General features: G+C 29.9%; 2 protein-coding genes across 4 annotated transcripts in view; one reads left to right on the plus strand and one right to left on the minus strand.

Annotated features, from left to right (window-relative positions):
- Nucleotides 1-12,220, plus strand: part of DppIII (dipeptidyl peptidase 3) — a 49,391-nt gene extending 37,171 nt beyond the window's left edge. For all 3 annotated transcript variants that reach the window (XM_076497927.1, XM_076497928.1, XM_076497930.1), the window contains exons 14-19: nucleotides 1,479-1,603; nucleotides 1,838-1,958; nucleotides 7,155-7,334; nucleotides 10,361-10,523; nucleotides 11,218-11,365; nucleotides 12,054-12,220. In XM_076497927.1, the coding sequence (XP_076354042.1) occupies nucleotides 1,479-1,603; nucleotides 1,838-1,958; nucleotides 7,155-7,334; nucleotides 10,361-10,523; nucleotides 11,218-11,360 (732 nt within the window). In that variant the 3' untranslated portion in view covers nucleotides 11,361-11,365; nucleotides 12,054-12,220. The remainder of the gene's footprint in view (nucleotides 1-1,478; nucleotides 1,604-1,837; nucleotides 1,959-7,154; nucleotides 7,335-10,360; nucleotides 10,524-11,217; nucleotides 11,366-12,053) is intronic.
- Nucleotides 12,221-17,490: 5,270 nt separating this feature from the next.
- Nucleotides 17,491-20,946, minus strand: part of Polr1C (RNA polymerase I and III subunit C) — a 48,441-nt gene continuing 44,985 nt past the window's right edge. The window contains exon 11 of the mRNA XM_076497931.1: nucleotides 17,491-19,771. Coding sequence (XP_076354046.1) covers nucleotides 19,647-19,771 — 125 coding nt within the window. The 3' untranslated portion in view covers nucleotides 17,491-19,646. The remainder of the gene's footprint in view (nucleotides 19,772-20,946) is intronic.

The raw sequence follows: 20,946 nt of genomic DNA on the forward strand, positions 1-20,946 counted from the left end.
TTAGTGGACTATTATTTTATAAAATAGTCACATTTCAGTTATAACACATTATATCTATATATATCTGTATATATGTATATATATTATTCAGAGATGACGAGAAAACCCACTTGTAGAGAAAAATATATATATATGTAAAAACGATTGGTTTGGGTTGAGAAAATTTTTTATGTATAGGAGCGAACAACATTTCAACCTTCTTCAGTCATTGTCAGGTTCACAAAGAATTTTTTGATGATGATCGAAAAAGGTTAAAACGTTGTTTGCTCCTCTACATAAAAAATTTTCTTAACCTAAACCAGCTGTTTTTACATATATATTTTATATACATTATTGTTATTTACAAATAAATTCTTAAACTTAGTTTTCTTTCAACACTGAACAGTAAATAAAACAAGTATAGCAAACCGTTGTATCTTCTAGGTACAACATTTTGTTTGTTGTTTGCCATAGGTTGTAGGATGTGAAACAAAATACTTTTTTGTAGGTTGTATATATACATTTGAAGTAATCACAGAATCATAAATTACTGTATTGATACTATAGAATTCCACTATGCTTTATCAAACTTAGTAACTAAGCTGTATTTGGATCTAAAAAATGGTGAAGTTTTGAGCAGACTGAAGACTCAATTTACCAACTTGAAGTATTGTATTAAAAAAACAATTTAATATCACAGTACTCATAAATGGTTGAAAAAGCCACTCGGGGAACATTCTAAACTTTTGATTGGTTATTCATATATCATAGACAGAAGTTATTATATATGAGGAAGTGTTTCCAAAAATGGAAAGAGGTAGGCAGAGCCACTGTGTGTGATTCAGTTCATGGTTGATATCTCAGCAAACAGAAAAGATAGGAAGTTTATTTTATATTCTAGTTTGTCAATATTGGTAATTTGAGTTCCTAATTCATAAGAAACTATATACTGTATTTTGACATTGCAAACATCTAATTTGAACCAGTGCTATATTGACCCTACTACATGGCTCACAAAAATCAATGTTTAGGTGTTGTTTTTTTTTAATTAAGAAATTAACTAATGTATAATACTAAAATATGAATTATGATCTACAATTGGATACCAAACTTATTGACATAAATTCATAAAAGAGTAGTTGAATAAAATTTTGAATATAAGCCAACAAATGTTATGACATGGCCTTTAACCTGTAACCTGCATGGAGAGGGTTAATGCCTATTTTTTTTTAAATGTTTCAGTGTGCTAAATTTTGTTAACTAATTTTTAATATGTCGTCTGATTGTAGAATCTGTTTTGGACTTTAAGTGTGTATCTTATAAAATATTTTTTTTGAGAGTTATTCATTTTATTCAATGTGACTACTCTGTCTCTTACTAGGTTTTATTATAAGTATTTTGTAATTTTTACTGTGGTTAGAAGCTTAATATCATCAAATTTGTTTCTATTTCTAAGTTACCAAAATCATCTAGACTTAATATTAAAATCATTCTTAAAGATAACCAGCTGGTACGAGGAAGGAGAGACTTTTGAATCAAAGTTCATGTCAATCCACTCAGCATATGAAGAGTGCAGAGCTGAATGTGTGGGACTTTACTTGGCAGTAGAACATGATGTTTTAAAGTAAGTTTTCTTCATTGTGCTATTTACATTGCATTATCCATAACCTGACAAACATGAATGTGAGGAATTGTATATTGTGATTTGTTTATAATGATATCTTGCTTTTCTTTAAGGATAGCTGAAAAAGGTAACAGTAGCAACAAATTGTTCCACTGATAATGACAGTAAAACTGAAAACTCTCTGGTTTTAATAACAGTTTAGAGGCACTGAAGTATCTTTTAAACTGTTTACAGAATTTTTGGATATGAAGGTGGTGAAGCAGATGATGTACTCTATGTGGCTTGGTTAAGTCTTGTTCATAGAGGTCTGGAAGGATTACAAATGTATGATCCAAGTACTGAAACATGGCTACAGGTGAGAGTAACAATAATATGCATTTTTTCTAGCTTTTAATAATGTTATATTCTTATAGTTTAGAATAAATAAGCTAAACATGTATATATTACAAACCAAGGAGTCTGTCCAAGCATTCATGTCTCCTGTTTGAAAAGCTGTACATACAGCAAAACTCAACATTAACTCTTGAAATGACTAGAGAAGAGGCATGAATGATAGTAGTTTTGAGCTAATTACTGATAAATTATATTTTATAGCAACCATTTGCAGAAAGTAACATTTGTTTTTACAATAAGATCATTATCAAGTACACAAGATTTACAGTAAAGAATGTTTTGTATTTAAATCAACATTCCAAATCCAACAATATATTTAAATTCTAGAATTGATTGTGATTACTTATTCATGTAAATATCAGTTCATGAAAATTTTACATATTTATATATGGCTACATCAAAACAATACAAAGATGAATAATATAAAAAAAAACAAAGTATGGAATATTTTATGCAAAATATCTGCATAAACTTAAGTTGTGGGGAATAAACTATGAGAGATGTTTAGAGATATATCTGGATGTTTTTTAAATTGTTTGATTTTATTAATAAAGCTTCTCTGGTTTCTCTTCTGTTAATGTCAGGTTTTAGTATCGTGACGTTCTATTCAGAAACACTATTTTTTCTAATGCTCATGATCTTGGGAAGGAGTTTTTGGTGATCTTTAAATCTGATCTTCAAGTTATATCCTATTTCACTTGTGTAAAAAGAATGGACAACTGTTACACTGTATTTTGTAAATATTTCCTGGTGAAGTGGGTTCATTATACAATTTTCTAGCATGTTTAATATTTATTGCAGAGGTGAAAATGAATCTAAGTATTATATTGAGGTTATATTTATGTGCTAGTCTTTTTGAACTTTCTGATAGAGGTATGCTAATATTTTCTGTTTATTAGATGTTGCAAGTAATTAGGCCTTCTTTGTTTTGTAGGGTGTTTGAGTTTGTTCGATAAATGTCTCTTGTGATTGAAATGTTGTACCTGTGCTGAGAACTAATCTTACTTACTGTAAAATGTAATAAAATAGTGTTGATGCCAAACTTTATTTTGCAATACTACATTAAATTGTTAGGAATTAACCACACTATTGTTCATGTTTCAAAATGTGACATAACTTAAAGAATGAAAATGTAGATTTACTGTATGTAATTGTTGAATGGCTCTTAGCATGAATGAAATGCATAACAATTACTTTTAATTACTTTTCACAGTGGGTAGTGTAAGTTGCTCAGGGCTTTAGCTCTGAATGAAACCATGAATGCAACATGATTGATTTTTTTAAAGTCCATGAAATAGTTTAAACTGATAGATTAACCTAAGCTTTTCCTGTCACAGGGAATGCATACGTTTTGCTTGTTACATACTACCTCTTAGATAATGGGAACTCTAATATTACAAAACTTAGTTTTTATGAATTTTGTTTCTAGTCAGATAAAGGATTAACAGATAATTAGCCTCCTATGAAGCTCTGGAGAAAAAGATCCATAACTTATGAAATTTTTAATTAATTTTCTAAAGTTTATTTTTTGTTTTTCAAATATACCTGCAGAATATCAGTTTTTTTCAATTACAAGAAGCTACATATACAAATAATAGTTGCATATAATTTTGTAAAAAAGTTTACAGTATGTGGAAAAGAGTAAAATGGTGTGTGTTTGAATTGTGAGCCTGTTATAATTCATACAAAGTAAACATAAAATAATTTTATCATTGTCTGAGAAAATTACTTCATTGGAAAAGATCAAAAGGTTTGTGATGTGATGTCCCAGAACATACATGTGCTTTCAGTAATGCAAGTGTTGTAAGAGTGATTGTAATTCTCTTTATTTGGTTTAAAACAATCAAAGCCCAGATGTTGGTGGATGCTGCTGATTTGTTAACTTCCCTCTGGTCAGTTTGTGATGGTGGTGTAGGTGCTGCTGGTTGGCTGCTTTCCTTCTGGTCAGTAGTTCAAAATTAGGAATGGTGATTTCTGAACCTGAGGGATCTTTGACATAGCTGTTTAACCCATGCATTGCTTTAAAAGATGCCCATTCAGATTGAAAATACCAATTACTGTATGGAAATATTTTTGATTTAGTTAACTTTTTCATGTCTAAATATTAACAAAAAAAAATTGAAACCTTTTGTTGGCTTTAAATTAAAAATATCTTTAGCTTGTGTAATGTTATTCTTTATAATAGGTGATGTTAAAAGTGAAATTCTGGTAGCTTATGAACTAGGAAAGTAAATCTTAATAGTCACTACTATAATTTGTACTGTTTGCTTCAGAGTTTATTCTGTAATTATAAAAGGTTTCCTTATGTTATTGAGTTATATGATGAAATTTATGGTGATCTGGAAAGGTTTTAAATCAAAATGAAATATTTCAACTACCATTTTCTGTGTGGTAAAAGAAATCAAGAGATTAAATGACTGTTTACCAAAATTTATTAACCCTCTTGCCCTTGGCATCCTTTACTGCTTATGGTATGAAGTTTTTAGTCTCTTAGATTACTTTGTTATACCAATTAGTATAACTTAAAATCTTAGCTAATCAATAGTCTATACTTTAGTAGTATGTAAGTTTTAAATTCTTAATTATACAAGGAAGTATTTTTAAAAATTTCAATTTTTTTTCCCCTAGTGCGACACATTTTCTACAGGCATCTTCTCTATGTTATCCACTGCCCCTTCAAAGAATTACAAAAAATTAAATGTAAATTATTCTATAAAACTCTCAATGCTCAGACAGACTGTAATTTGTATAGTCTTCAATTTTGTTTGGTTACAGAGATAACAAATAGAAAATCATAACTCCTCCTGCTACACCCACTTATCAAATCCTTTTTTTCAACATTTGTTAATAGTTCTCTCTTACATATAATTATACATTACGTATAACCAATATAAAATCAGTGTTTTCGTCTATCAAATGTCATGTTGCATTATGTAGTATTCTGAACAGATAAGTGTCAATTTCATTTATGACACAACTTTAGTTTCTGCAGGGATCACAATGATCGGCTTGATTGAATTTGTAAAGGTTGTGGTCACATATTTAGAAAGCCATTAAAATTGTGATTGTTAGAGGAAATTGTCTGTTTTTTGCATTTTATTAGCTCTTTGGTTCATTATTTAATTAAATAAAAATTTAGTGCGTTACTATCATGAATATGAAATAAAAAAAGTAAGGTTAAGTGTCATTGGCAGTCAACAGCAAAAAGAAATTGGTTAAGTACTTTATTTCATGTTTTCCATGTTTATTATTTAATTATTATTATAAAAGTAACTAAAATTTCAAAACATGGGTCTCTTTAGGTTGATTAAGGTTAAATTAGGTAAAAATTAATATATTGAAAATTTCAAGAGGCATGCATGCAAGCAGCATGTAGGGGCTTGTGGGTAATGTAATTCAATAGCCTTAAATTAGTGGCATCTTTCTCAAGTGATCTACAACTTATAATGACATGGATACTAGTTAGACACAAGTTCAAAGAGCAATAAAACAATAATAATTAATTATAAATTGGCATAGAATGGCCAGGTGGTTAAGACACTAGACTTGTAACCTGAGGGTTGTGGGTTCACATCCCCATCACACCAAACATGCTTGCCCTTTCAGCCATGGAAGTGTACTAATGTTATGGTCAATTTCACTATTCAATGGTAAAAGAATTGGCAGTTGGTGGTGATGACTAGTTGCCTTCCCTCTAGTCTTGTGGTGCTAAATTAGGGATGGCTAATATGGATAGCCCTCATGTAGCTTTGCATGAAATTCAGAATGAAAGAAATAGACCCATCTAATTTTGAGGTATGGTAGAGAAAGTAACAGATAAAATATAAAGTTTTACTGAAAAAAAAACATTTGAAATGTATTTAGAATATTTTAGGGATTACATAAATCAAATTGAAATTTTTTGAGGTGAGGAAAAGCATTTCAATTTTAACAGGAAAATTACTTTTCAGACTTCTTCAAAACAAAAACACAATGAGCCATATTATGTAGCATAGATTGCCCAACAATAGCTTGTTGATTAGAGTTACAGTCCAAGTTTTTGAAAGCTTCCAAAAGTGTATATTTTATAGTTTTTCTAAAACTCTGATTCAAAACCTTCAAAATATTGATCAGATTAAGTGTAATTATTGTATTACATGCAGTAGTTGAGTATATACATGGGTGGAAAGATACCTGAGATCGTGAAAAAAAACAGTGCTGAAATGTTTCTTGCATGTAACACATAGTCTAAACATGTGAATTCAAAATGAAAGCTGAACATAAGAATATATATGGCTCACTTTAACTGGTCATCTTGAAAGTGAGTCTTAGTTCTTCTGAACAAGTCAGTCTTTGATTAAGATTATCAGGTTTGCAGGACAAGAGAATATAAGAATAAATGGTTGAGAGTGAAGAACAAAGTCTATAAGAACCATACTATAAACTTAAGTACAAGTGAAATTAAATCTGTGCACATCACAAAGATGTCTGGCAAGTCTTATAAGCACAATGTTATTTGTTGTTGATTAAGTGTTACTCTCAGTTGTTATTATGGTCAGTTAAAATATTTGTTGAACATGCAAATATTAATTGGTTTAAGTTTAATAGTACAGATAGAAAATTGCATTTTTGATTTGAATTAATAGTTGTTTTTTAAACAAAGAAGTGAAAAAGTGATTTTATTAAATTGATCTTGGATACTATTTCCAGTATCTTATTATTTTAAACATTAATGGGACAAACCTTTTTTTTTGTTTGCACAGTTTTAAATGCTCTGTCATTATGCAAAATAGTAACAAGTGTTTAATTATCAACCCTTAAGTAATAAAATGTGATTGAGTAAAAATACCAGTAATTATATCTATTTGAAATATGCTTTAAATGTTAAAACTAGGTTCTTCCTTCAGCTGCAGAAATGCTAGAATTATAAGTTATGAAATAGGAAATATTGATTGTACCACTGATAATTATTGATAATTTTTTGGTAAATTTACATTCTTGGATGTAACAGTGGAATAATGTTTAAAAGGTTCATGATATAAAAAACTGTAACAAGGTGTATCTCACTCACTTATCTTGACTTGAATGTATAGCCTGCTAGATTCAACTACATTTTCTAAAGTCACACCTGCATTCACATTTAATACCTGACTGTGATTTTTTTTCTCTCTGAGCCTAGGCTCACTGTCAAGCTCGTTTTGTGATTATGCAAGTTTTGCTTGAAGCTGGACAAAAGTTTGTGACTTTGAAGCAAGTGGAAGGGAGTGACGGTCAACCAGACCTTTTACTTAGTATGGATAGATCGAAGATTACGACTGTTGGTTATCCTGCCATTGGAAAATTCCTCCAAAAGTTACAGGTGAGAAAGTTAATTTAACTTGTGCTTGAAATATTACCACTTACACAAGAACCCCTATTTTTTGTGATGTAAAAAAATTATACTTAAATAGTTACAGTGCGACTGATTTGGTATTTATCAATTTCTACATAGTCTACATTTTTGTGATGAAGTATTAGCATATCTGGCTTGAAATTGTTGCATGCAGTGGATTCTTTTGATACCTTGTAAGTGGAAACCCAAACCTGTATTGCTACTGTCACCTTTTATAGTCTGGGTTCTTTACAGTAGGTGTTTGTGACTTATTGGTGATAAATTTCAATGGTAAACTTAACTGCATTTAATTTTATTTTAATTATGATATTAATAGAAATGTTAGTATACTGAACAGAAAAAGTTTGTGCCACAATGCATGCATTTGTAATTTTCATATTTAAACCTTTGCTTCATAATATATTATGTTCATATAATTTTTATTTTGAGGAATTGATCAGGATTTTTTTTTTCAACTTACATGAGCAAATGTAGCAAAAATATTAATGATTAAAACAGCAAAGTAAAATACTGTGTTTTACCAGTATGGCTTACTCTTTTCTTCCTCATTGAAAAGGTTTAATAACTTAATGTTATGATGCAGAAATAAAATTAACTGTATGTGTGTATCATAAATCGTTTAACAGCATAATCACAGGTCAAAGGCCATGTCATCACATTTGTTGACAATTTTGTTGAACTACTATTTTATGAATTTATCTCCTTAAGTTTGGTATCAAACTCTAGATTATAATTCAAATTTTCATATTATACATTATTTAATTTTTTAATTTAAAAGTAAATATTAAACAAACACACCTGAACATTGATTTTTGTTTGTCAAATGCTATGTTGAATTCAACACAGGTTCAGATTAGATGTTGATGATGTTAAAATACAAAGTCTATAGTTCTGTATGAATTAGGAACTCACATTACCAATATTTACAAGCTAGAATATGAAATGAGAACCTTTAATCTTTTTTATTTGTTAAGCTAGCATTATATTTAGTGAATCAAACAGTGGCCCTTGTTTGCATCTTTCTATTTTTTGAAATAGTCCCTTGTATATAGTTACTTCTATGTATGACATGTGAATAACAAATATGAAGCTCAGAATTTCCCCTTAGCGATTTGTTTTTAGCCATTTTCAAATATAATGGCAATCCTCTCTTTGTTTCAAGACAAACCTTTTTGCTGGTAAATTGAACCTTTAGTTTGTTTGAGATTTTGTATTTTTATGAGATACAAATACAGCTTGGTTATTAAACCTGATAAATTATAATAAAATTCTTGATATCAGTGAAGCAATTTATGATTTTTTTAGTTATTCAAATATGTGTATAAAACCTTAAAAAAATTTAGTTTCATATCTTCCAAATGCAATATTTAAGGCTAAACAAGCTGCAACAAACAGCAACCAAGTAAAAAGGTCATAAGTAGAAAAGATAATTGTTTGCTTTCTCTATTTACTGTTCTGTGTTTTAAGAAAAATACATTTAAGAATCTGTATGTGAATGGTGAAAATCTTTATACATATACAAGTTATGATATTTGAAATGTGACTATTTTACCAAATACTAATGCACTAAAATACAGCCAAGATAGGCCACTTTATGAAAGCTGAAAGTTATTTTATATTGGATACAATAATGTGTGCATGTGTAATTATATCATTTGTATTGTTAGCCATGTACAGCTGAAAGGTTAGTATAATAATAATACATCTATATAAATAATGTTGAGATTTAAGCTGTTCAGTCTAAACATTTATGCTCTTGTTTTATAATGTTATTCTAGAACAAAAGAGGCATAATTTTTATTCATTTCCTAATATTATATGGCAGTTGCATGATTGATCAAAGGGACTGAACATATAGATTCTTTAGTGAAAATAATATAAAATATAAAGTTTTGTCTAAAGAAATGTATGATAAAACTATCTGTACATTATAAGGATTTTCTTTATGAAATTTGAAAATTGTCTGATGCATAAAAGTATTTCTAATCTTATAATGAAAATTACTTTGCATGTTGCCTGTACAACATACAAAAATAAAAAAAAGGTATGAGAAAAACATTGCTTAACAAACCTTAAGACTTAATAAAAAAAAATCATATTTTGCATATGAAAGCATTTTAAAGTTTACTGATCTGTCAGATTTCATGAAGATACACTTACTAATTTAAAAGTAATAGCAGGATAGGAAGTATAGTAAGCACAAAATGTTTAAGGTTGGTCCCAGGGACTTGAGCCCCTGCTGAAAAGGTTAAACATTGCAAGCAGTTAATATGTAGGATGTAACAAGTAAAAGATATTATTTTGAGATTAAATAGTCACATGGTTTAAAAATATGTTAACTTACAATAAAATAAAAGATGGTGTACCTTCTATGCAAAACAAACATATATACTACACGATGTAACACAGATTTTGTTCCTGGATAGTGTGTATTATTTCTTAATTGCTTATGTTGTAAAAGTACAGAAAATGGCCATTATTCCCTTTAAACTTTAATTTTGTGAGCTGGATAATGAAATTTAGAAATTAACCTATTTTCTGTGTAAAAATGGGCAAATTTGCACATTTTCATTTACATAAGGTCTGAATATGAATCAAGATTTACATGTATTTATACTAAAGTTGTACAAAAATGTTTAGAAGCAAGTAGTTTTTCAAGATTTGCAGCTGTGATGTAAATCACTTTCATGTATCAGCCCCCAAATATAGTCTCCCATCATGTTTTCATTATAAGCTCCCAGGTCACAAAAGCAAAGTTTGAAGAGAAAAATAGGTCTTTTTCTATGTACTTTAGGCATAAGAAATTGGGAAATAACATTTTCTGCCCAGGAACAAGAAAAAGCAAAAATGTTGTTACATAGTGCTATATTTATATGATCTACAACTATTTTCTGTGAGTTGTTCACTGGTAAGTATGTATACTGTCTGCAACAGCTTTCCATATGTATTTCTCTGAGTTTAAGAAATCATGTGAAAATATCTTCTACCCTTAGGTGTTCAAATCTACAGCTGATGTTGCAAAAGGGAAGGCTATGTTTGAACGTTATTCTGCTGTTACTGCTGAGCGACCTTATCCATTCCTAAAGTACAGAGATGTTATTATGGCTAGAAAAAAACCAAGAAAAATGTTTGTTCAACCAAATACATTTATTGATGGTTAGTAAGTGTCTTCAAAATAACTAATATTTGGTATTGTAAAGGGAGAAACTAAATTGTAAAAATGCCTGTCACATTTTATAAGTTATATTTTATAACAATTAGCATACATTATATTAAATCTGGGCCTGGCATGGCCACATGGGTTAAGGCATTCGACTCATAATCTGAGGGTCTCAGGTTCGAATCCCCGTTGCACAAAACATGCTAGCCCTTTCAGCCATGGGGCATTATAATGTAACAGTCAATCCCACTATTTGTTTGTAAAAGAGTAGCCCAAGAGTTTGTGGTGGGTAATGATGACTAGCTGCCCTCCCTTTAGTCTTGCATAGCTAAATTAGGGACAGCTAGCACAGATAACCCTTGTGTAGCTTTGCGAGAAATTCAAAAACAAACAAACAAATATTAACTCTGAAATACTCATATTTATATATAGAAAGTATTTTTTATTCAGTTAGATGTAAGAAAATTCTGTGTTGCCAGGTCCTGGGAATTAATTAAATCATTGTTATGAATGTTTTATTCTTCAAAACCAAACTCAGCTTCATATGACTTAAGTATCAAAGAAAACTGATGTTATAAATATTTGATTTTCAAAAAGCATAATAAAAGGCTTTTAAAACTTTAATTATTACATTCTTGATTAATTTAAAAGAACTATTTATTTCATCCCTGTTTTTACAAAAACATTTAGATGGAAAGGTAGAACTGAGAAATTATGATGCCAGTCATGAAGGGATGATCCAATCATGGATTGAACGATTCTCCGAGAATGAACTCTACGATATTCTAAAAGAAGAGTGGAATAAAGACCATGATAAATTTGAATGCAAATAAATATTGTAAGTTGAACTTATAATTGGTGTTTATTTTCTAATAACAATAATACAAACCATTACAATTCAATCACATACTTGTTACTTAAAGCAGGCTTTATCAACTGTAAAAAATATTCAATAAAAGTTAACTCAAGTGTTTTACAATAAGACTTAATGAATTAGATGTTATATTATGTAATCAGATATTTAGTTTTGACAGACTGTAAGAAACTCTTCAATTTAAATATAGACCAATAAAATCCTGCAGTGCATAGGTATTGGTTGTTGATTTACGTAACAAGAGTATATATATTGTTTATTTTAAGAACGAATAATCTAATTTGGAAATCGTTTAAAAGAAAAACAGACTGGCTTTATTTATGGACAGAGAAGATTAAGTCTCTCTACATTTTAAGTATGTTACTACAGAAATTCATTCTTATCCAAATTGAAAATATTATAATTTTAAACTTTACAAAACCACCAAAATGTTTATTAAATTATAGGTTTGTATCTTTCTGTCTCTTAATAAAATAATTTTTCTGTATAATAATGGTTTAAAGACCAGTTAATGTTGCAATGACATTTGAACTTGTCAGGGACTAATTCATATGTGAAAGAAAATTTCTGTAATATTTTAATTATCACATCCAATTTTTTATAGCAGTATTGTGACAAGCATTAAAAGAACTTAACCTTCTGTTTTTTACAGGTTTTGAAACATGCTGAAAAAAAATCCAGGTTCTTCACTCTGTGAATATGAAACTTCAACAATTCACAGCTTTCTGGATCCAGTGCACTATAGAACTTTACAAAAACTGAATGTTTCAACTTTGTTGTAATGAATGATTTGATCAGAATAAATGTAATTCTCACTTAGTCTATGTATATAATTAATAAACGCATCTTGGGAGGCTAAAGAAGGGCAAAGTATGTATCATTCTAAGATTGAATAAACATAAAAAAATATATACTTTATAAGCACAAATTGCTTGAAAAGCAGTTATTTGTTCACAAATATATAATTAAAGAAAAAACTTATTTTTCCATGAAATGTATCACATTGAAAAATAAAGCGTAATAAATTATTTTTTTCATTTGTGTAGTCGAAATTAAGTAGATCTAATGATTTTTTTTAATTTAGTTGTAAGTAGTGGATTTTCAATATCAAAATAAATGCAGCTCAAATTTTATTTTGGCCTGGGTTGTTGATCAGTTTCAATGAATCAACATTTAGGAAAAATCCACCTGAACATTAGGCCTTTTTATTTGAAAACTGCTACTGATTTGTTTCAACATCACTTTAATTTCATGAGGAATAAAGTTTCAGTTTTGATGAATAGTGCTCTTTGTAGAATTCGATTTTGTAATTTTTTTTGAGAGTGTAAAGCAAATTTTTCTTTGTTTTATGATAATTCTGACTTGCACAAAATCTAGTAACAGTGTAGGATATTGGGAAATTTTTAGACTTTAGCTTTCATTTTTATCTTAAGTTAAAATTTTTCAAAACCTATATTGCAGAGACAGCTGGTATGGGTGTTAACCATAACCTAAAGAAAATAACTGCTAAAATCCATATTAAACTCAAAACACATAGAACTGAATGACTTGCAGAAATAAAAAATGAATGTAGACTATCATACTGCATTCAACTGAAAATTTATTGACTTGTACAACACAACATGAACCTAATCAACAGCAAGGAAGACCTGCCACAACACAAACTGGATCAACTAAGGTACCAACATGACAAATCATCAACAAATGACTGAACTTCATACTAATGCAAAATATTATTCTATATCTTGAAATAAAAGCATGGCTTGAAGACGTAACCAGTAAACTAGTGATCCATTCCACGCAGATCAAAAAACAGCAACCTGAATTTTGTTTATAACCAACAACTTTTTTTATAGGTAAAACTGAAAATATCTATTTCTGCAAAACACCTCAAAAACAGTATTTTAAACAGTTTTTATAATAAATTCTCACATGAAAACCATCAAAATTTTAAAGAGTAGATAAAGGCAATGTTATTGTAATAATTAACAGAAATGAGTACACTCAAAAAGTGGGTAACTTTCTATCAGATAAAAACAATTTTAAACCATTCGTCTCAAGTCCAACAAAATATGCATGAAAATGAACCAAAGAAATTACTACTACAATTGAAAAAAAAGCCAACATTATATCAAACTTTTATTCTTATACAAGACTGATTCTCACACACCACAATTACATGTCACCCCCAACCTTTGCAAACCTGAATGCCCATTGTGATCCATAAATCATTTAATACAATCTTGGTAAATAATTAGCATGGGCATTTTCTACATTTGTAATATCAGTAAGCACCTTTTTTTTAAAAACAAAACAAAACAACTAAATATGTTCTGGATCAACTAAAGGCCAGTTTTGATGTAATCTCCCTTTTCACTGAAATCCTAACTTCCTGAAGCTTGTAAGATAGCTTTAGCATTTTATCTCCAATATTTCAATTCATTAATACAGCAAAAACGTAGCAACTGTTCTAGAATTCACTACAACCAAAACCAACTTCATGTTCAACAACTAAAATTACATACAAATAAATGACTTAAGTATGGAAAATCCCATGTCACCAATTATACCCAATATTTTCATGATGTAGATTGAATCTCAAGTGTATTTATCATCATTGTAACTTTTCCAAAAAAAAAATAAAATTTTGCCTTGAAAAAAGGGCTTAGTTTGATCCAGGGTATCCAAGATTTTTGGTGAATATGCTGTATGCTTTTAGCTACATATGCATTACAAGAGTGATAGTAAGTCCCATTTTCAAACAAACCCTTTGTGGTAGTGAGTGCTGGCAATAGTTTCCTTCTCCTTATTCAAAATGAGGGATAGTTGTAATTTTAATTGTCTCCATTTCATCTGTTTGACTTTTTGTTACTCACTCACTGCTGATCAGGTTGAAAGTCTGTGTACTAGTAATGACTTCAGTGGTGTTTGTTTTATATTTAGTAAACATAACTAGACATTAAGCTAAGTTCTAATTTTCCATTATTAAGTGTTGCACATTTTAGACTAAGTATTACATATTGTGATAAGTAATTAAACACATGTAAAAGTCCATATGTATGCATGGTTAAAAATAATATTTTAGGTGTGCTTTTAGAGAGGAAATAATTCTAGTATTGAATGAAAAGCCTGCTGTGTAGTGATTTATTACAGACAAAATAATTGATTGAAAATGATTTTTATGTATACATAATATTCAAAATCAGTAAAGGATTAGGATTAATGAAGATGGATGTGAGAAAAAACACAATCAAGTGCTAAGTCTGAGAAATGTGAATGCTTTATGAATTTATATACATTACACTACTACATGTAAACGTTTTTTTTTAATTATCATTTTAGTTTTTTCCACAGAACCATAAAACATTTTATTCTTTAATTATGAACGTGTCTTTAAAATTAAACAAAACTTATTCTTATATTTTGAGACTCTGTATTGTCATTGGCTTTAGTTAATGGACAACTACATCACAACCACTTAAGGCACGACTTTGCCATGCTTGATTTATACTTACATTCATATTTGTCCACATCCAACCCCAAAATGGGTACAGTGTAATCTTGCTTGCAACAAAAACATGTAAATTGACAAATAAAAGTTTTCAGTGGGGAAATGTTGTACGTGTGTGAGAAATAAACAGCTTCAATACTACTAGTTACAGTAGTCATTAATAGGCAATTAAAATTAGCATTATAAAACTTACAATGAACTTAATATAAAATAAGCATTAAAAAGATTTAAGTAAATATTACATTGTTAATCCTGTTTACCTTAAAGTCATAACAGATAACTGCCTGTGGTAAAAGTTCCAAAATGCACTGGGGATATCCCATCAATCATACAAAATCCAACCACTGATGTTAAGCTAGCCAGCAAGCATTTTAAATCAGTTAAGGGTATCGGGTTGAGTATTTACACCCACAATGTCTTGACTCCTGCCTTTCATTGTCTGTAGCCAGTTGAGGGAAGGCAGTTATGTTTAAAAGTTCTTATAATTTTTAAAGTAGAAATAGTCTGAAATGGTCTTTTCAGTTCTAAATATTTTATTTTGGATTATATTTGTTTGATAACCCTAAAAACTCTTCTGAATGACAATATCTCAAGTAAGCCTGCTTAGTAATTTGTTACAATGAGAAACCCACTTGAAGTAACAATGTATCTCAAAACAACTGGTATGGGTATTAAATCTTTTATTAAAATAGAGAACAATGTCTTGACCTGCTTAGGTCATCTTCAAGTAAACATCTTTCTGATTAAAACCGGAGCTGTGGTTAAGGGTCACAGGAAGGATTGCCAACTGTCATATTTAGAAATAAAATGTGTTTATGTTGTACTTATAACTGTTGTAGAAGTTTCCATATACTTCTGTTGGGGGTCATCCATATGACCAGGTATGATAAGGGAGGGAGGTTGGATCAAAAAGTGGTCATTTATAAATCATGCAACATTCTTTATGAATGGTCCATAATTAAAAATGCCCTACTTAATTTTTAAGAATTTGCAACCCTAGTCACAGAGCTCCAAAACAAAATTGAAAAGAGGCCCTTCTGTTTTGTTAAATGATACTTTTGAACAAATAAAAAGACAAATAAATATACTTATAATTTGAGATTAAATAATTTCTTTCTAAAATTATCTTTGGTAAATATATAAAAAATTCAATAAATTTCTGCACTTATATACAAACAATGACATTGATATCACATACCAGGGATGGCAAACCTTTTTGAGAGTGTGCACCCAAATTGGGGATTATATTCTAAAAAGTTATCTTGCGTGCCCACAGCAAGTTTTAGCAGCAGATTATCATTTATTATTTTAAATAAAACAGATTTAGGAGTTACATGTTATTAATAACTATAGTAATTCACAAGAAATAAAATTAATGAATTAGTAACAATAATAATGGACTTTTTTTTAAGGAAAAAGGAGGTTCTCTTGCTTATTTATGTTAATTCATTGTTTTAATATTAAAAGAAAGCATTTTGTGAAATGATAAGCTATGGTTAATATTATGCAACATAAAAAAATAAAAAAACCAAAGAAAGGGAAAAAAAAGAAAAAAAAAAAAGACATATTTTACTCTTAGCGAGACCTTTGCTGCTGCACCAAGAACGATAAATATTTTATATCGAGCTTGTATTTGGTTGTTTTAAGAGCTATGCATGCAGAACTAGTTTCATTAGAAAGTCTCTCCTATAATTAAACTTTACAAAGTTCATCACTGAAAATAATGACATGCAGAAATATGTTGATGAAAATACTGTTTATACTGCCATTGTGACATTTTTCAGACAGTCAAAAGTTTCAGGAATAGAATTCCAGAGTTTCATAACCTCATTTTGCAGTCACATATTGCAGTCACTAACCAATTTCTTTCAATATTTTTCTAGTTCAGTTCTTAAGTCGACAAATTTTTCCCTCTAAATTGAGTTGCTTTGTAAATCAATTAGTTGCATCTCAAAATTATCCAAGTCAATCCACTACAACATTTTCATATACAGTTTGTCTAATGTTACATTGAAAATACTTTAGGTTATTTGGAAGAAACTGCAAATTTCATAACTTATTAAATCTTAAAACTGTTCAAACATTGAATTAATGATGCTTGAAAATTGCATTTGGAAGCTCTAAATGTATATTTTCTCATGAATTTCAAGATCCGTCATGCATTTTTTAGGTTTGAGAATTTTTTTTCCTTTTCTCCCATGGAAGCTAACATCCGCCTCTTCAGCAATTGTTACTGCTTTAACTCAAGTATGGCTTTGATTTTGCTGTCAAGAATGTCAGGGGATGTGCCAGATGTTTGCAAGAACTTTTGTTCAATTGAAACAAAAATTCATACTAAACCACAAGAGACAGGATGGAAGGCCATTTAATGTGTGCTCCCAAGGAATATGCCTCACGTGCTGTAGCCCCAACTTTTTCAAGAACATTGTCATTAAGCTGCTCCAAAGCTTGTTGAACATAGTCAAAAATACAGCATACTGGTTTTGCATGCTCTCCCACCATGAATAAGATTGAAGTTTCAGAGAAATGGACACAATTTTTTTTTAATGTTTCCTTGTTATTCAGCAATGACAAAATGTTGAGTAATGTCTTGTCATTTATTCCAAAAAATGATGTAGCACTTACAGACGACTTTGCAACATCCACTATCACACTAGTGTCAGAAAATGTGTAGTGCATGAACAAGTTACCATAAATGGAAAGGAATCATAATCAAATGCCATTGTCATGCAATTGGCCTCAGCAATCTAATGTTTAAACACCAAGATATATTATTTTGACAAACACACACACACAAAAGAAAAGCTTCTGTTGTGTTCATGCTTTCTCCTGACCCATACAAATCATTATCTTACTATCATTTCCTCTTTCTATGAAACATATGAAGTACAATTCAGCACAATTATATCATATTTTACTTTCTTTTAATAGATATACATTTACATGTATAATCTCTCTTGCAGAAAGAATAATCAACTCTTCCTCCTAAACATCATTGTTTAAATAGTGATTGCTTTTTTTTTACATTGTTAATACATGTATGAAGTACCTTAAATACAATGTCATATTTTGGTAAAAATTCAAAAGTGCCCAAAAAGTTACCACTAGAATGTGAAGCCTAGATTACTTAAGAAAAACAGAAGGCCATATTCCTTTCAGGCAAAAGAAAAATTACATTTGTAAGCCATCTCAAAACATCTCTACAAAATTTTCACTCTTTGAACACCAACCAAAGTTTCCTTTCATAAATTGTAGACCGAGTTCTCTGCAGAGAGGCACAATGTCAAATGCAAGCCACTAGTGGACCCTCCATGAGGTGTTGTTCTCACCACAGCACGTAAAATTGGGTCTTATGAAACATTTTGTCACAGTTTTTGATAAGGAGTCTGCAGCCTTTGAGACTTCTTCCCTAAGCTGTCTGAAGCAAAGGTCAAAGCTGGTGTCTTCATTGGACCACAGAATTCCCCAAGAAGCTCAGTAGGAAGGAAGAAAGCTTGGGGCAACTTTGTCACAGTGGTTCAGGACTTCTTGGCAATCACAAGGCCAAAAATTATATGAAACTGGTTGAGGTTCTGGTGAAGAACTATGGCAAAATGGGCTGTGGGATGTCCCTAAAAGTCCATATCCTTGACGCTCATCTTGATAAATTCAAGGAGAACATGGCACCATACTCAGAGGAGCAAGATGAGCACTTCCACCAAGATATACTAGACTTTGAACACCACTGCCAAGAAGTGTATAACAAAAACATGATGGGAGACTATTTGGGGGCTGATATGTGAAAGTGATTAACATAACAGTCATAAATCTCAAAAAACTACTCACTTCTAAACATTTTTGTATAACTTTAGTTTAAATACATGTAAATCTTGATTCATGTTATTTTATTTTGACCTTATGTAAATGAAAATGTGCAACTTTACACATTTTTACATAAAAAAAATAGATTAATTTCTAAATTTCATTACCCAAGTCCCAAAAGCAAAGTTTGAAGGGAATAATGGCCATTTTCTGTACTTTTACAACATACTCAATTAAAAAATAACACATACTGTCCAGGAACAAAATTTGCGTTACATAGTACACTTCAAACTAAAGATTGTGCCAACATCACTTAATATTTATATTTTGAGGCTGTACTTTGAATAGGCAAGGCATTTAGCTAATTACACAGATCTGTCAAACAACACACATTTGGAACACAATTTCCATTTGTGGGTATCTACAAGGTGTACACCTGAATTATCAATTTTGTGCTTTGAAATTTGGAATCAAAATTATTTTATCCTGTGGAAACCCTGCTTGTATTATCCAAAATTTTGAGCTGGGCTTACAAACTAGTTCAAACATCTCTTGACAAAAATTTCTGCATTTTGAAAGCATTTATATATTTTACCAGTTTATCACCTGCTTAAATACAAGTTTCTTCTGAGTAATTTTGCTAATTTATTTTTAATAAGCTCTTAAAAATTACTTGAAATGTTTGAAATATTTCTTGTAAATGTAAGATATTCCACAATATTACTTTACTACTTTTTTCAAATGCCTTATAACCCGCAGCAACAAACTTTGTATGTTTTATTAAAATTGTTTATAAACAAATGCCACATCTTATAATCATTCTTCAAAATACACTACAACTAAGTAACAAATGGAAATATCTGTAGTCTGGTTTCACAGGATCAAAAACAGAAATATTTTCAATATAATGTCCAAGGGTAACAGGTCAGAACATCACACTCGACCTACTCCAGCTGAATCTAGTTCATTGAGAAAGAGACGGCATTTCCCCATCAAAACTTTAATGGCTTCACAAACTAATGTATCAGGTGGCAATGCTCCTGTTGATTCCACAGAACCTAAAAATATTAACAAAAGGGGTTGAAAAGAAGTATAACTGTGACAAACTTTCTATTATTATTATCACTTTGTCCAACCTAAATACACAGCTATTTACACTAATCCAAGTTGCTGCTTTCAATTACAGCATAAATTCATTTCATGGAAATTCTTGACACAAATTGCAGGACAGTTATGGAAAGACATTCTAATAAACCCTTGAATTTCTTGGTTACTTGCAAACAACAAACACCACCAACAGAATAGTAGGATATGTATAGAAATGTATATATAATGAATTATATGATTAGATGATGCAAAGTAAACTACAGATGTTAAAAAAAAAAGGTATGAGCAATGAGATGAAATTCAGTGCAATAAAAAACTGGATAATGAGATTTTTATTACAATAATTAGCATTCTTAATTGACACTGGATGTGATAAGAATCTTACAAAGTAGTGCAACAGAAAAAACTGAAAAAATTTGCAGAACAGTGTAGCTTGTATTGAAGTGTTCTCTTCTATCAGTTAAGATACACAGGTGGAATGTATATATAAATCAAATAGTGGGTTTTACATGAGAAATCTAACTTTAATCATCCTCTAAATTACTGCTGTAAAAGCAATCCCAGTTTATGACAAACATTGAACACAATACCAAAAAAAGAAATAAAATTATTCTCCACCTTACTGCTACAGGTTTTCCCATGGTTAGGGGTAAAACAAAATGTCGTCATGTTTGCAGACTTGTGTTCAAGATCTTATTGAACTAGTACTTGTCAGTAATTTTGGAATTCAATTGTAGATTATGATTCAGATTTTAGTGTTATATATTAGTTAGTTTCTTTATTTTGAAGTAAATATTAAAACAAAATTCCTAATTACTGATTTCTGTGTGTCAAGTGATATGCTGAATGAATATTTGGTTGAAAGTAGGTATTTGTAATACCCAAGTAAAGTTTATAGTTTCTTACAAATTAGAAATTCAAATTACAGATATTTACAAGCTAGAATATATTTACTATTTATTATATATAACTATATTTTGTGAAGCAAACACAGTGGCCCTGCCCAACTCTTCCATTATTTGGAAATACTTGCTTACATACACCTGCTTCATTCTGTTATGCGTTTATATCTAATTAAAAGCTCTCTACCTATTCAAGATGTATTTCTAAAGAATAATCTTTTCAT

This window comes from Tachypleus tridentatus, chromosome 4 (genome assembly GCF_004210375.1).
Source record: "Tachypleus tridentatus isolate NWPU-2018 chromosome 4, ASM421037v1, whole genome shotgun sequence".
Lineage (NCBI taxonomy): Eukaryota > Metazoa > Arthropoda > Merostomata > Xiphosura > Limulidae > Tachypleus > Tachypleus tridentatus.